General features: G+C 46.6%; 1 protein-coding gene across 1 annotated transcript in view; it reads right to left on the minus strand.

Moving 5' to 3' along the window:
- The window catches only part of dpp6a (dipeptidyl-peptidase 6a), a gene marked incomplete at both ends in the record, with an annotated part of 75,079 nt that overhangs the window by 59,797 nt on the left and 282 nt on the right, over nucleotides 1–15,000 (minus strand). The window contains one exon of the mRNA XM_080855114.1: nucleotides 11,567–11,665. Coding sequence (XP_080711240.1) covers nucleotides 11,567–11,665 — 99 coding nt within the window. The remainder of the gene's footprint in view (nucleotides 1–11,566; nucleotides 11,666–15,000) is intronic.

Here is a 15,000-nt window from a genome sequence, read left to right on the forward strand (position 1 = left end):
AATACGAGGATAAGGGGACTGGGAGGTAGTGATGTCAACACGCTTTCTGGGCCGAGTCTGCTAATTGCAGAGCTGTGGGCAGGTGATGGAGATGAAGATGAAGATAAGGTTCAGGCAACTTTAGCTGCAACTTTTTCCCCCCCACGGTGTCTGGTTTAATTGCTTCTGATTAAATTGATTTTCTTCTTCTTGTTGGGGTAATTTGCTCTCAACGAGGGCACCTGATAAGGGCCTGTCTGATGGAGGTGAAAACAGAGTGAAGAAGAAGGTGGAGAAAGGGGGAGAGGGAGGCAGGCTGATTGGCTGGAGAGAAGGATACAGAGTTATTGCTGAAGTGTAAATGAAATGACATCGGGGCCCGAGTGAAAGGGTGGGTGCCCGCTGGCTCATGTAAGCTATTTAAAGGGAACACACACACACACACACACACACACACACACACACACACACACACACACACACACACACACACACACACACATGCAGATTGGGTTACGAAGACAGAGAACATTGTCACAAACACAGCATAGTTATGTGGTTTGCACTCTGGGTGACAAGAGCAATCCTGTTTCTGGGTTGAGAAAGCCTCGTGTTTAAGAGTCCTTGAGGAAGTCACTGTCCCATTTCTGCATCCAAACATTTGATTGGTGCCCAGCTGCTGCAGCCTTTGGCTATCATTGGTGTGTGTGTACAGGTGACATATGTCCCATGAAGAGCTACTAGAGCCCAGAGGAGAATGGTGCTGTGGCAAATACATAAAAAAACTGACAATCGAGGGGATGAACCCAAAGATAATGGATAGTGGACGAAGGGCGTAACTACATGTAGGCGCATGCTTTGTGTTTTGTGTGAGCCAGTATGTTGCGGTTGGCTCGGGCAGAATCTCTTGATTCCATTTACCAAACCCCAAAAGTAATATCTGAAAGATTATTTCATCTGGTTAAACTGCCATCTGGAGGAAGTGAGGACACGGGAAGGCGGGCGGAGACTCTTGCCACTGACGGGGTCCGCTGGGATGCAGCCGACAGAAACCGCACAAAGCGTTTTTTGGTCTTCCGCTTAAGCGGGGGGTGTGGGGTGGGGGGGTGTTTCCCTTTCTGATTTATGGCTATCAGCCGTGCCCATCAAGGTCATCCGCGAGCATCATTTGTCACTGCTGCCACAGTGGTGCACAGGAGCGGCGGGGACGCGCGTGTGCGTGTGACCGGCAGGAAATTGTGCCTCGGAAAAAGCACTGCCTGCAACATTAAGCAATGGAACTCTTTGCGATGACGGTCACGTTTTCAAATAAGGGTGGGTGATATTTGGAGTGGGAGTGGGTCTGGCGAGTGCTGTGTTTGCCGGACTAACCTGCGAAGAGGGAGCCATAATGACAGGTGAGAGGAGAGTGGTGGGAGGGACTCAATTTAGTTAAACTGACACTGGTCCTGCTGAGACAAGGATATAATAACAAAAGCCAGGAGCAAGCATAAGCGGATTTAAAACGCCACTCTGTAGAGAGCAATAACTCCCTCAGTGGAACTGGCTGGCCCACGTTTTATGAGCTCTATAATATGCAGTCTGTGCCAACTTCACTGATAATGCATTTTCTCAGTTTCCTGCTCTATAAACCCCCCGAGTCAATTTTACCGCCGATGCCTGTCCCGGGTTCAGATGCTCACACACTTCTCAATAACTCCTGCTGAGTTCTGTGCCTCGGTCCGGGCTGGGCTACAGGATCCGGCTGAGAATGTGTCTGACCCGTGAGCGACTTGCACAGGATACATAGGCGCTTTTCAAATCAATTTAAAATGAATCGTAAAATTGTATAGTGAAATGAAGCGGTAGTTTTTTCACTGTGTTAACATTTACATTTAGTCATTTAGCAGACACTTTCATCCAAAGCGTCTCACAAGGATATTACACATTTTACATTTACACTGATACTAAACGACTTATCTACCTCCTGTACCACTGTCGCCCACACTGTGTGTTAAGCTTAATGTGCTTTAACAATAACAAACGTTTGTACAGGTCCAAAAAGATACATGCCTGCCAAAGATCTGCAGTGGTGCTTGCAAGTCATGGGGTAATGTGACATGCAAATATGCAAATGTAGGTTTGATATATTCAAACAATGCCATGTCTGTGGGAAGGAAAAAATAACTAACAGAGCTGTGCCTAATATAGCTTGTTACGAGAAACATGAGACTGAAACAATTTGATAATAAAGAATCGGATTCTAGCACAACTTCACACTACACGCACACACACACACACACACACACACACACACACACACACACACACACACACACTAACACACACCACACACACACACACACACACACACACACACACACACACACACACACACACAAACACACACATGCATACACACTCACTAATGAACACTCCCTGTATTCACGTTGCACAAATCCTAGTTATTCTGCTTCTAATTGGGTATCAGCTACCAGGCCACACAGCAGTGAGGAGCTAAACAAACATGTGGTTCTGTTTCCCTCTAATCTTTCATCCAATTTTCCCTGGCACTGACAGGCTCCACCAGGATGCTAATTAGATTAGCGGGCTAATTGAGTGCAGAGGTGCACTCCCACACAGGCATCTCTATTAAGGCGGCCAGTGGTCAGCGGCGGGGCCTCATCACTTGTTCCCTACCTTGAGTGCTGTGGGGAGAGGGTCACTGCCATGTGCAGAAATTGTAGGTTAAACACTGTAAAAGCACCCGCACACATATACATTGCAGGTTAAAAACACTCTCAAAAGCACTCCCACACATATACATTCCAGGATTTCCGTTTATTTATTCAAAGAACTTGTTTTACTGGACAAATTGGAAACGTACCCACGCATGTTCTCATAACAATCTATGTTACACATATAACGTAGCCTGTATAACATACAACATCCATCCAGTTTGACTGATTTGAACTGAACTCATAGATAGATAATGGGCCAATCCCTGTCTGCCATAGGATAGGCTGCCACTGCAACTTTTGCATCCACTTTATTTATTCTTATAGCAATGAAAAACTATCCAACTGTCCTGCTTAGTAACCATAGCTGTGAAACTAAAGAACTAAAGACTAGCTTTAACACGCACATTTTTCAAGCAGCCAAAGACAAAAATGCATCATTTACTTTAACTCACTAGGTCATTGCAAAACTATATTTCTTGCATATCTTATGGTGCAAGTTATTGCCTGAGTTATAGCAATGGCACTGCAAGGCGAGATTTATCACTTATTTGTCCACATCAGCGAAGCCTGGTTTGGGGGCGAACAGAACTGCACCAGTGAAGTAAATAAGCCTTCGTACCCTTCCTAATGCTGTGCTGGCATTTACCGTCACATTATAGGCTATTTTCTATTCATTGCCACTTCTATTCACTGTCATAAATCAGATTTCTCCCCATGCTGTCTAATGGGGGTGAGAAGCGGTGGGATTTTGAGACTTCCAATAATCAATAAAATAAAATAATAATTAGATATATCCTGTTAAAGTTAGTTTATGTGTTGTGTGAGCCTTATTATAAGCAGCAAGTTACTACTAATTACCAGGCAAAACATGGTAACCATGGCAACCCTCATACATACATTCGCTAGTGTTCACCACTGCTGTTGTAGAAACTAAAATGGCTAAAAAAGACAACCTCTCAATTCCCATCAATACAGTCTCTCTCTCAATTATCTCTGTGTGTGTGTGTGAGAGTGAGTGTGCGTATGTGTGTGAGTAATTGTGTTTGTGTATGTGTGAAGCCCATTGTGTGTGCTGTGTGTGTGTGTGTGTGTGTGTGTGTGTGTGTGTGTGTGTGTGTGTGTGTGTGCGCTGTGTCTGTGTGTGTGTGTGTGTGGGGGGGGTGTTCTTGGGAGAGATGTATGAATGCAGAGAGAGAGAACTCAGGCCTAGGGCAGTGTCACACCTACCCCTCTAATAGATGCACAACATACATGCATGCCTTGTACTGTTTGCCATGTGGTGTGTGTGTGTGTGTGTGTGTGTGTGTGTGTGTGTGTGTGTGTGTGTAAGTGTGTGTGTGTGTCTGTGTGTGTATGTGTGTGTGTGTGTGTCTGTATGAGTTAGTAAGTGTGTGTGTGTGTGTGTGTGTGTGTGTGTGTGTGTGTGTGTGTGTGTATGTGTGTGTGTGTGTGTGTGTGTGTGTGTGTGTGTGTGTGTGTGTGTGTGTGTGTGTGTGTGTGTGTCTTGTACTGTATGCCATGTGGCCTCCCCAGAAGCTGTGCTGATTAGATGAGCGAGTGCCAGGGGAGCGGTGGGGAGCGGGAAGGGAGGGAGGGAGGAAGGGGGGGAGGGAGGGGGGGAGGGAGAGAGGGAGGCTCATAAGTGTGGCCAAGGACATCAGCATCTGCGGCAGGCAGGCAGGCATCTGTGACCAGGGACAGCAGGACTCCAACTCCCCTGAGTCAATCATTCAGCCCACTCAGTGCATATGGATGTGGGAGCTACTGTATGTGCATGCATGTGTTTGTCTATATGCATGTCTGAGCTACTGGTGTGTTTTGTATATTCATTTGTAATTTTGCTTTTTTTCACGGCAGACTACTTTGTGTATATTGTGTTTGTGGCTTGTCTGAGGACCCACATATGTGTGTCAGTGCTCTTATTTCTAAGGATAAACGTGTGAACGTGTGTGTGTGTGTGTGTGTGTGTGTGTGTGTGTGTGTGTGTGTGTGTGTGTGTGTGAGAGTATGTGTATGACAGACATATTCTTTCTAGTGTGTAGAGAGGGAGAAGGAGAGTAGGAGGAGATTAGTCTGAGAGAAAGCTTGCAAGGACAGATGTTCATGGCTGTGCCTCCTTCACTACGAGGATGCTCAGCCTGTGAAAGTAAGTGTGTGAGTGTGTGTGCGTGAGTGTGTGTGTGTGTGCGTGTGCGATCGTTTGTGTCTGGAGTGTGTTTGTGTCAGAGTCCTCTTATCTCTGCGGCTGGACAGGTCAGGAATGGAGTGTGTGTGTGTGTGTGGGAGGCCAGTAGCAGGGTAACTGCATTAGCTGCTGTCTGTGCTCTGCACTATCTCCCTCTGTCAGATTAGGACGAGTGATCCCGGTTTTCATACTGCCTCTGACCCCGAGGTCAGCCAGCCCCACGCCTACACACACTCACACTCAATAAAGAGAGAGAAGGACACTGTACACACACACACACACACACACACACACACACACACACACACACACAATAAAGAGAGAAAAGGACACTGTACACAAACACACACACACACACACACACACACACACACACACACACACACACACACACACACACACTCAATAAAGAGAGAGACAAGGACACTGGTGAGTGTGGCGTTTGTACTAACTTCTGCTGATGACTTGAGTGTTGGCAGCAGCTGTGTCATTCATCCACTATCACAGCAAAACCATCAAACTACATCCAAACATCAGTGGGGCACTTCATCTGAGCATGTTTCATGTGGAAAATCTTTCAAGTCTTCAATTACACAGTTCAAGGTGGTGAAAGTTCAAGGGCAAAGCAATGTTCTGCGTCAAGAAGTGATTTCGTTTTTCCAACCCACTTTGCTTGTGTCTGCTCCGAGAGGGGCGCAGTGGCAGCTCTCCACCACTGGGGGTCAGTGGTCGGCCTGACAACCGCCTCCCCCCCCCCCCCCCCCCCCTGGAGGATAAGTCATCTGCTCCCCATCGGCCTCCTCATCAAGGTTAAAAGACTCTTATTCCGCTAATCATGCATCTGTTTGCTTTGTGGCGTCGAGCAAATCCCCTCTTGCCGTGCATGCTGCATTTATTGCCATTGCTTTGGGGCTAGGGGGGGTGGGGGGGGGGGGGTGGAGGAGAGGGGAGAGAGACAGGATGATTAGCATGGAGAGCCAGATGGTTCAAGCCACACAATACATAAGGCATCTTTAATTTCTGTGCGCTGATGATGTATCTGTTTGATTTTAGACGGGCGACCCTGAGAGTGGCCAGTACGGGGGCCGGATCAATGGTCTCCGCTAATTACGCAATTACGCCGCTGCTTAGCAGCAATTGTGCTACTGGCAGACCAAACCACGGAATGGGAATGAGGGGTCGATGATGAGGACGAGAGAGGAGGCGGGTGACGGGGGTGGCTGAAGGACAAGCACCGCCAGTGCGAGTGAGGGACAGTGTGATCGGCGAGTTCTCCATCTCTGTCTCACATAACCTCCAGGTGACATGAGTGTACAAGGACGCAGAGATGGCTGGATGATGGCCTGCCAATGGTTTGAGCAATAGGTATAGGTCACGAAGGAATAATCTAGGCTGATCTTATTCAAGACCAAATGATTAGTATTTTCATTGCCTTGCATGGTCAGAAAGGTTAACATTTAAAGCTTCACTAAAGAACAGAATGAATCTATTTTGTAGAAGTGAAACATGTCTCCACTTTAACTCTGGAAAAGGTACACCAAAGAGAAAACACCATGCAAGAAAAATCTTTTTAATGAGAGAAGACATTGTCTATTATATCACAAGGCAAACGCATGACATCTGGACCTCTCACTGAGTTATAGTGGGGTAGCTGTATGGTATTTTTATTTTATATTCCAACTGCCGCTATGCGGTATTAAATCTCCATCCGAGTGACATTTGCTGTCAAACTGCTCCTCCTTCCGCCAGTGAAAGAAGAGGAGATTATCCTTTACAGCATCCCAGGCATCCCAGCAGTCCACAGGTACTCCATGTAAAGCCTGCAGCACCATGCTCGAATTATCAGCGGGACGTGGCGACTGGCTCCAGTGCTTAAACAAATGACCTGTGCGGCTTGATTCATCACGGACCCCCCCCCCCCCCCCCCCGTCTAAGGCCCATGGGCCGTGTCCAGCCCGACACTGATTGATGTGTTGGGGAAACTTCAGTTGGTTGGAGGGCTGAGGGGGAGAGGAGCAGGAGTGGTAGGCAGCAGACATATTCCGGAGCTTAAATTAGGTTTAAAAAAATTCAATTTTCTGAGCCTGTCCCCAGGAAGCCAGTAAAGGCCAATTTATAATCCAGGCGACAAGTGTAAAAGAGATGATGTAAAAGAGACAAACTATGTGTCTGCTAGGGCGTCACAGACATAATTGCATTGCGAACATCTTTAAAAGGACACAAACGTTGAAAGTTTTTGTCGGGCACCCTGATTGCATGAGAAAAGATTGATAGACATTTTGCATTGTTGATATGGATACGGCTATCTGGCAAGTTAATGTTGTTAGCATGCTATGAAGCTAGCAGTGCCAGATGGAAAGCTCATGTTTGATGAAACGTTTTCTTAAATAACGGTAGGGGAGATTTCATCTCTATGTTAAAGGATAATTAAGTTTAAAGAGACCAAATTTGCCATTCAGGATTGTGTTTCCGGTCTTCTGTGGTTGATATGACTTGCATTAGTTCACTATTGTTAGTTAGCTAGGAAGCTGAGTTGCCATAGAAATGTCATGTGCTGTTCTGAACACGTTTGTCATCAGCAACAGACTATGAAAGCCCACAGCTGCTACGCTGTTGCCAGACAGTTAATTTCTGTTGAGTGACACCTAAATATAAATTCACCTTAATTGCGCAAATGCACAAGGCCGGTCTCTAGGCCCTGGGCTTTCTCTGCCACAAATCCTCCTGGCTAACTGAATCTGACATGCTAACTAATAGCATATAATCAGTCAATAATAGCCTGCTTCACTCTTCACAATCTGCGTCACCAGTTTCAATTCCTCTCAGGGACGTCTATGAAGACCGCTACGGCTTTTGATTGAATGAGCACAACAATAGGACACATTTCTTCCTGATGTTTGGCTTCATGGAAGACAAGAAACCCAAAAGCTTTTGATTTCAGACTGAAGTCTCTCCAATAGTACCCATTCAGATGAAGACCTTTGCTAAAGTGACAGAGGACTCAAAACAGTTAATGTGAGAGAGGCAACTCGAAGAAGATGACATCTGTTTTCGTCAGCTGCATGCAATCACCGCTGAAAGGAAAAGGACGCAGAGGAGGAAAAAGGAAAAAAAAAGAAAAGCAGCAAAAGCATAAGTTAGTGATCAGCCACGCTTCATTTTCTCCTGACAGATTTGTTTACGTTAGAGAGGTAGGGGATGAGAGCAGGGCCGGGGGAAGCAACAGTGTGAACAATGGGCAGAACATCAATCAGAGCCGCTGCGCTGGAGGCAGTGTCATTGACGTCAGACCGTCAGCACTCCACAAAAGACTCGTTCAACATGGTGGCCACATCTCCCTGACAAGGTCCATAAGTGGGAGCCATGTTGGCACACACTGCTCTCTCTCGCTCTCTCTCTCTCTCTCGCTCTCTCTCTCCCTCTCTCTCTCTCTCTCGCTCTCTCTCTCTTTCTCCCTCCCTCTCTCTCTCGCTCTCTCTCTCTATCTCTCTATCTATCTCTCTCTCTCTCCCTCTCTCTCTCTTTCTCTTTCCCTCTCTCTCTCTCTCTCTCCCTCTCTCTCTATCTCTCTCGCTCTCTCTCTCTCTCTCTCTCTCTCTCTCTCTCTCTCTATCTATCTCTCTCTCTCTCGCTCTCTCTCTTCAGTAATTCCAATACATTTATAAAAGTATTCCAGCACTGCTGATTTATTCACTGTCCTAATTCTATACATATATACATGTCTATGACGACTCTGTCTTCAAACCTTTTCAGAGGACTATAAATCCCTGCATTACCAACCACTAAAATATGTGACCTGCATAAACTGGGTAGAATTCCTACTTTGCTCAATAACTACATTCATAATACAATAGCATTCATAACACTTTGCAATAGATTAATTATGTATCATATAATTTGCATTGATAATCTCCACTCTCCATATTCCATGAAAGGGTAAATAATGGATTACCAATTAGAGATGTTAATCGTTTCCCCGCTGATAAATCCTTAACAAAATTATAGTTGTGTCTGATGAGTCTTAGATGTTCCATTATTCATGCTCAATGATCTATAATGCATACAGCACTCCAATTCACACCACTATGAACGTAATCACCACATAAAATGAACCTTACAAACATAAACGCTTAATAACAGATTATTGTGTCTTATTACACTGTTATAAACAGCATATAAACACATTGCAACACGTTCGTGTGGAATTCTGATACCCAAGCACATGTTGTTAATGCCTTCCAACCCTGCAACATGCTGCATCCAATATGGGAACAGTAGGGGGGGCTTCCTGAGTCGCTCTGCCACATCTGCGCCTCTCTAAAGGACACGGCTCTGGATTGGAGGAGACAGCTTAACGAGGCTCTGCTGGAAATCAAAGCATCTGATTAAGCAGCTGGCTGCAGCGCTTTGCTCCCGGCCCGGTCCCCCACCGTCTCTTTCTGCTTCCGCCAATTACGTGCACGTGCCACTTCAGCCTGCTAGAGCTCCGGCGAATACGCCCTCCGCTCCACTCCACTCTTGCGACGCCGCCACGGAAAGAGGTGAGCAGAGAGAGAGAGAGAGAGAGAAGGAGAGAGAGAGAGAGAAGGGGAGCCAGAGAGAGAGAGAGAGAGAGAGAGAGAGAGAGAGAGAGAGAGAAGGAGAGCCAGAGAGAGAGAGAAAGAGAGAGAGAGAGAGAAGAGAAATGTAGCCCTTCTCATAATGAGTGATATTTTTAGAGGGTTTATATAAGTGCACAGTAATCCCTTTGAGGTTTCGCCAACCCAAAATGGCACCTTTCCCTAAGAACAGAGCTGGCGATGGCATGAGCTCTGGGAGCCTGAGAGCCAGTAAGAGGCAGCACAAAGGAGGTCACCTCCACCTGTGGCTCGACTGCTCATGCAAAGTATTTAAGGAAAGGCAGTTATTCTCTTAAACGCTGTGGAACATGAACAATTATCTGGCTAGGTAAAGTAATTTTGAGGAAGTGTCTCCCACACCTCTTGGTTCTGAAATATAATTGTATATATTTATTGTTTGAATACAATGGCTTCCCAGCAGAGCTGAAGGAAGCCAGTTATCAACAACAGTGGAGAGGGCTTAATATATTTTGTGGGGAGTAAAACACTGCTGACATTGCTGGACCTTCTCTCTATACCTCCATTGCCCCAAACCCAGTGTGCAACCACTCATGATTTCCTTCCATTCCACACACACACACACACACACACACACACACACACACACACTCACACACACACACACAGACACACACGCAGACACACACACACACACACACACACACACAGACACACACACACACACACACACACACACACACACACACACACACACACACACGCACAAAGCACACATAACTTACACACACACACACAGAGGTAAAAAAAACTGTTAACAAATGTATATACTACTAGAAGAAATCAATATAATTAAAATAGCTGAATTTGAGATATACCTCTAACTGTGCAAAGGAAATGTAGAACGTGCATTGTGTGTTGGTAGTCAGAGGATAAGCCTCCCCTCCCGGCTCAGAGAGGAGTCATATTGCTATTGCGGTGGGCAACTGTAGTGGTCCTTCATACAGAGAAGATGAAGGACACTCCAACTGAAACCACTGTGCTGTCTGACCAGCAGGTGATGCAGGGGACGTGAACTGTTGTCCATTGTGTTGAGCAGTTTGTGCAACATCCTTCTATCAGCAACCAGCTCCAGAGCCCTCCCCAGCACAGACAGCCTTCTTTATCAGCTGTCACACACACACACACGCACACACACACAGACACACACACACAGACACACACACACACACACACACACACACACACACACACACACATTGAGCAGTCCCCAGCACAGACAGCCTTCTTTATCAGCTTGTTCAGTTTCAAGTCACTGGCTCTGATGCTGCCGCCCCAGCAGATGGCTGCAAAGACAATTGTACTTGCCACAACAGACTGGTCAAATATATGGGACATCTTGCTGCACACATTGAAGGATTCTGAGCCTCCTCAAGAAGTCCTCTGTCTCTTCCTGTAAACAGCCTCAGTGTTACATTTATTCTGCATTGCCCAGGTGAACACCCAGGTATCTGTATCATGAAGTGATTCAAGCCACAGGTTTCACAGGACACCCTTAGGGCCAGTCTAATTCACACACAGAGGCACACACACACACACACACACAGGTACACACACCCACACACAAACACAAGCACACGCACAATCACACAAACATACAAACACACACACACACACACACAGCCTCAAAAACACACACACACGATCAAACAAACACACAAATCCACACACAGACACAATAGCACCCTTAGTGCCGCTCAAAACAGTACAAAAAAACCCCCAGTGGTTTGCTCAACACAGATCTTACTCCGCCATCTCAGGGGGAGATAAGTACAAAAGAACACAGCTTAACCTTCATGGCCGGATCCTCTCCCACACCCGTCTGATGGATCGAGCGCCCCTAATTACAGCACAGGAGGCCGCCACTTACCACCCTGGCCCCTCTATCTGATCCCACGCTGGGAGGAGGCACAGACACCCGCTGCTGTTGTGGACCACAGAAGGGGGGGGGGGGGGGAGGCACAGACACCCGCTCCTGCAGTGGACCACAGAAGGGGGGGAGGGAGGAGGAGGAGGAGGAGGAAATGACCAGGACTAGTACTCACTGCTCAGCCATTTAGCGTGGGGGTCGTGAACCCTGAAGTCCTCCCCGAAGACGTCCTTCACCGACACCTTCCCCTTTGAGGCCAGGCTGTCATCGTCACCTGTGTGAGGAGGAACAAGGGAGGGATGCATAAGAGTGTGACAAATTTATACATGGAGGGTGTGGAAGGTGCACTGCCACTAAAGGTTAAAACACATTTACATTTAGTAGACTTAGAAGGATGTATACACATCTTACATTTACACTGATGGCACACTGCACATCAGGAGCAATTAGGGGTTCAGTGTCTTGCTCAAGGACGCTTCGACAGGGAATCGAACTAGCAACCTTCTGATTACTAAACGACCTCTCTACCTCCTGTACTACTGTCGCCTCACATCACAGATCATGGAGATTAACATGACAACACTGCAACCGTTTGATCCTCATTCCAATGGAACGTCCTGAAACTTGTTTCACAATTCATCTGCAAGAGAGGCAGCGTGTCAGGTCAAGAGATTTAGAAGGAGCGTTTGTCAACGTTTAGGTCAAAAAACGTGGTGCATCGCTCTATGACGCTCGCTGCTAGTTCAAGCAGCTTTGTTGATTTGAAATGGGACTGTTGCCGATGACGCCAAAAAGAAAAATCCTAAAACCAGTTGCTGGGTCATCAGCATGTCCATATACTGTACATTCAGAGTTCTATGAAAAGGCTTTGAACAGCCAGCACACACACACACACACACACACACACACACACACACACACACACACACACACACACACACACACACACACACACACACACACACACACACACACACACACACACACAAACAACACAGGGCTCTGAGCTTTGAGTTTAGTTAACACATTTCTTTGGCAGCCACACATTTGCTGCATCCAGCCAGAAGTACAAGCTCCCAACTTTGAACAAATTGTCAGAGTGGAGTCGGCGAAGTGCAGAAGCAGCACATTTCCCCCTGCTGGACTTTTCCATTCTGCAGAGGTCTGTCTCTTTGACTCGTTTTTGTTTACCCAAAGCTGAGGGGGGGGGGGGGGGGGGCACGCACCAATGAAGAGTGCAGGAGTCATCAAGTCATCAAGATGTTTGTGCATTAGGGTGTGCCCACTCAGCCCCCCCCCCCCCCATCCAGCAAAACATTAAGTCTCTCACTGGAAGGAACCCACACACACAAACAGACACACACACACACACACACACAGAGATACACACCGCACAGAAACAGAGTGAGCGTGAGATAAGCAAACTGCAATTGCCCAAACACACACATTTGTACATACATAAATACACACACACGCACAAAGAGAGATAGAGAGAGAGAGAGATAAAGGTAGAGAGGTAGAGAGAAAATGGGGAAGAGCGAGAAAAAGACATGTTCATAGTTCTCTCTATCTCTGTGCCTCAAGCAGGGCCCGACCTTATTATTCTAATCTGACGGCTTGAGCGACTTTGCTGCCTTCTCCTCTGCTCCTGACACCTCTGCTCGACACTCTCACTCAATCTGACTGTCCAATGCAGTGTGAACACACTCCCACACACTCCCACACACCAACAACTGAAACCTTACAACTGAAACCCACCTGACGGAAGACGCCTTTGAAATTCCATGCATTGAAATGGGGCTTTTCATGACGGCGTTTCATATTAAAAGTCCTCTAGCACTGTCAGGTGGGAATTGTATTTGCTTTCCCTCTCGGCTCATTTTTTAATTCTGAGTATATTTGACAGAAATGAGGGAGGGGAAAAAACAATCCCATCATTTCCACATCTCCGCCTGTTAGCGGATATTATATTGCCGGTCTAGTGGCGGCGGGGTGGGCTGTGTGTGATATTTTTTTCCGAGCCTGAGGAGACGGCAAGAAATGGGTGTGTGTATGTGTGTGTGTGTGTGTGTGTGTTGGGGAGGGGGGGGGGGGGTTCACTGCCTAACACCTAGGAGATGTTTGTCCCGGGGAAAAAAAAACAACAACAACAATCATTTGTCCTTCTGGGCTCTCCTTACCATCAATTGAATATTGGATTATTGAAATGGGCTGCTGTGTTTACACCAGATGCCCGCGCTAACCCAATTTATTTAGATGTAATTCTGCACATCAGATAGCATCACCCAAACCCTCTGTCTGCAGCATGACTCATTCCACATGCATGGAACAAGACAGGCAGGAGGAGGAGGAGGAGAGGAAGAGGCAGCATCTGATACGCTTTGGTGGGCGTGCTGTGTGAACAGCTTTAAATCACCACTTGAAGGGATAGATAGAGAGACAGAAAGAGAGAACAAAAAAAGAGAGAGAGAGAGACAGAGGGAGAGAGAGACGGACAGAGAGAGACGGATAGAGGGAGTGAGAGGGAGAAAGACAGAGCGAGAGTCTGCAGGAGGAGATACTGAAGGGAGCAGGGGGGAGTCTGGGGAAGCAGGGCTGCGTTTCAAAGCCCTGAGACGGACCAGTGGCCAGATCACGCTGGGGGACAACACAGAGTCACTGCGCTGTACCTCCCAAAGAGAGCCCAGCTCCACCACACCGCAGAGAAAAGCCTCTTAAGATAGATGCCCTTTGACAAAGGAATGATATCATGTTAAATCATAACACAACATATTAACTGTGTACTCTATTCAGTCATATGCTGTACAAAGTTTGTTTGTATGCAAAACTTAGATAAAAAAAATTCAGCGTCCTGAGTTGTAAACATTTTTTTTTAATACTAAGTTATTAGATGCCACAATACCCATCCCTCTCCAATAAGCCTCCCCAGGGCACACATCCAAGATCACACAATACTGTTGGTGCAGCAGCAATATGTTTACTCGCAGTTAAGCTAATACATCCATTTCAGGGTGGACTTAATAGATGCCGCGCACTGCAATAAAATCTTGCATGTACTTGCTACAATCAGGCATCGCAACTGAAAATAGCAGAGTGACAAGGCCATGGCTTGAACAGGAGCAGCCAACATAACATATTCCTTAACTAACGTTCACCCGAAGGTTAATTCACAAAGCATCAGGCCAATTTATTCATGATCAATTGACCAAATCAATAGAACAGTCTGCAATTGGGTTTCGGTTTTGTAAGGTTGGTGATATTAATCCCCTCTCCTGCTCCTGAAGCACCATGTTGATTGGCTGGGATTGTCGGTCCGAGCCACTATGTTTGATTCCCATTGGTTCCCTAGAGCCACTATGTTTGATTCCCATTGGTTCCTTAGAGCCACTATGTTTGATTCCCATTGGTTCCCTAGAGCCACTATGTTTGATTCCCATTGGTTCCTTAGAGCCACTATGTTTGATTCCCATTGGTTCCCTAGAGCCACTATGCTTGATTCCCATTGGTTCCCTAGAGCCACTATGTTTGATTCCCATTGGTTCCCTAGAGCCACTATGTTTGATTCCCATTGGTTCCCTAGAGCCATTATATTTGATTCCCATTGGTTCC

The sequence above is a fragment of the Sprattus sprattus genome (genome assembly GCF_963457725.1).
Source record: "Sprattus sprattus genome assembly, chromosome: 17".
Taxonomy (NCBI): domain Eukaryota; kingdom Metazoa; phylum Chordata; class Actinopteri; order Clupeiformes; family Clupeidae; genus Sprattus; species Sprattus sprattus.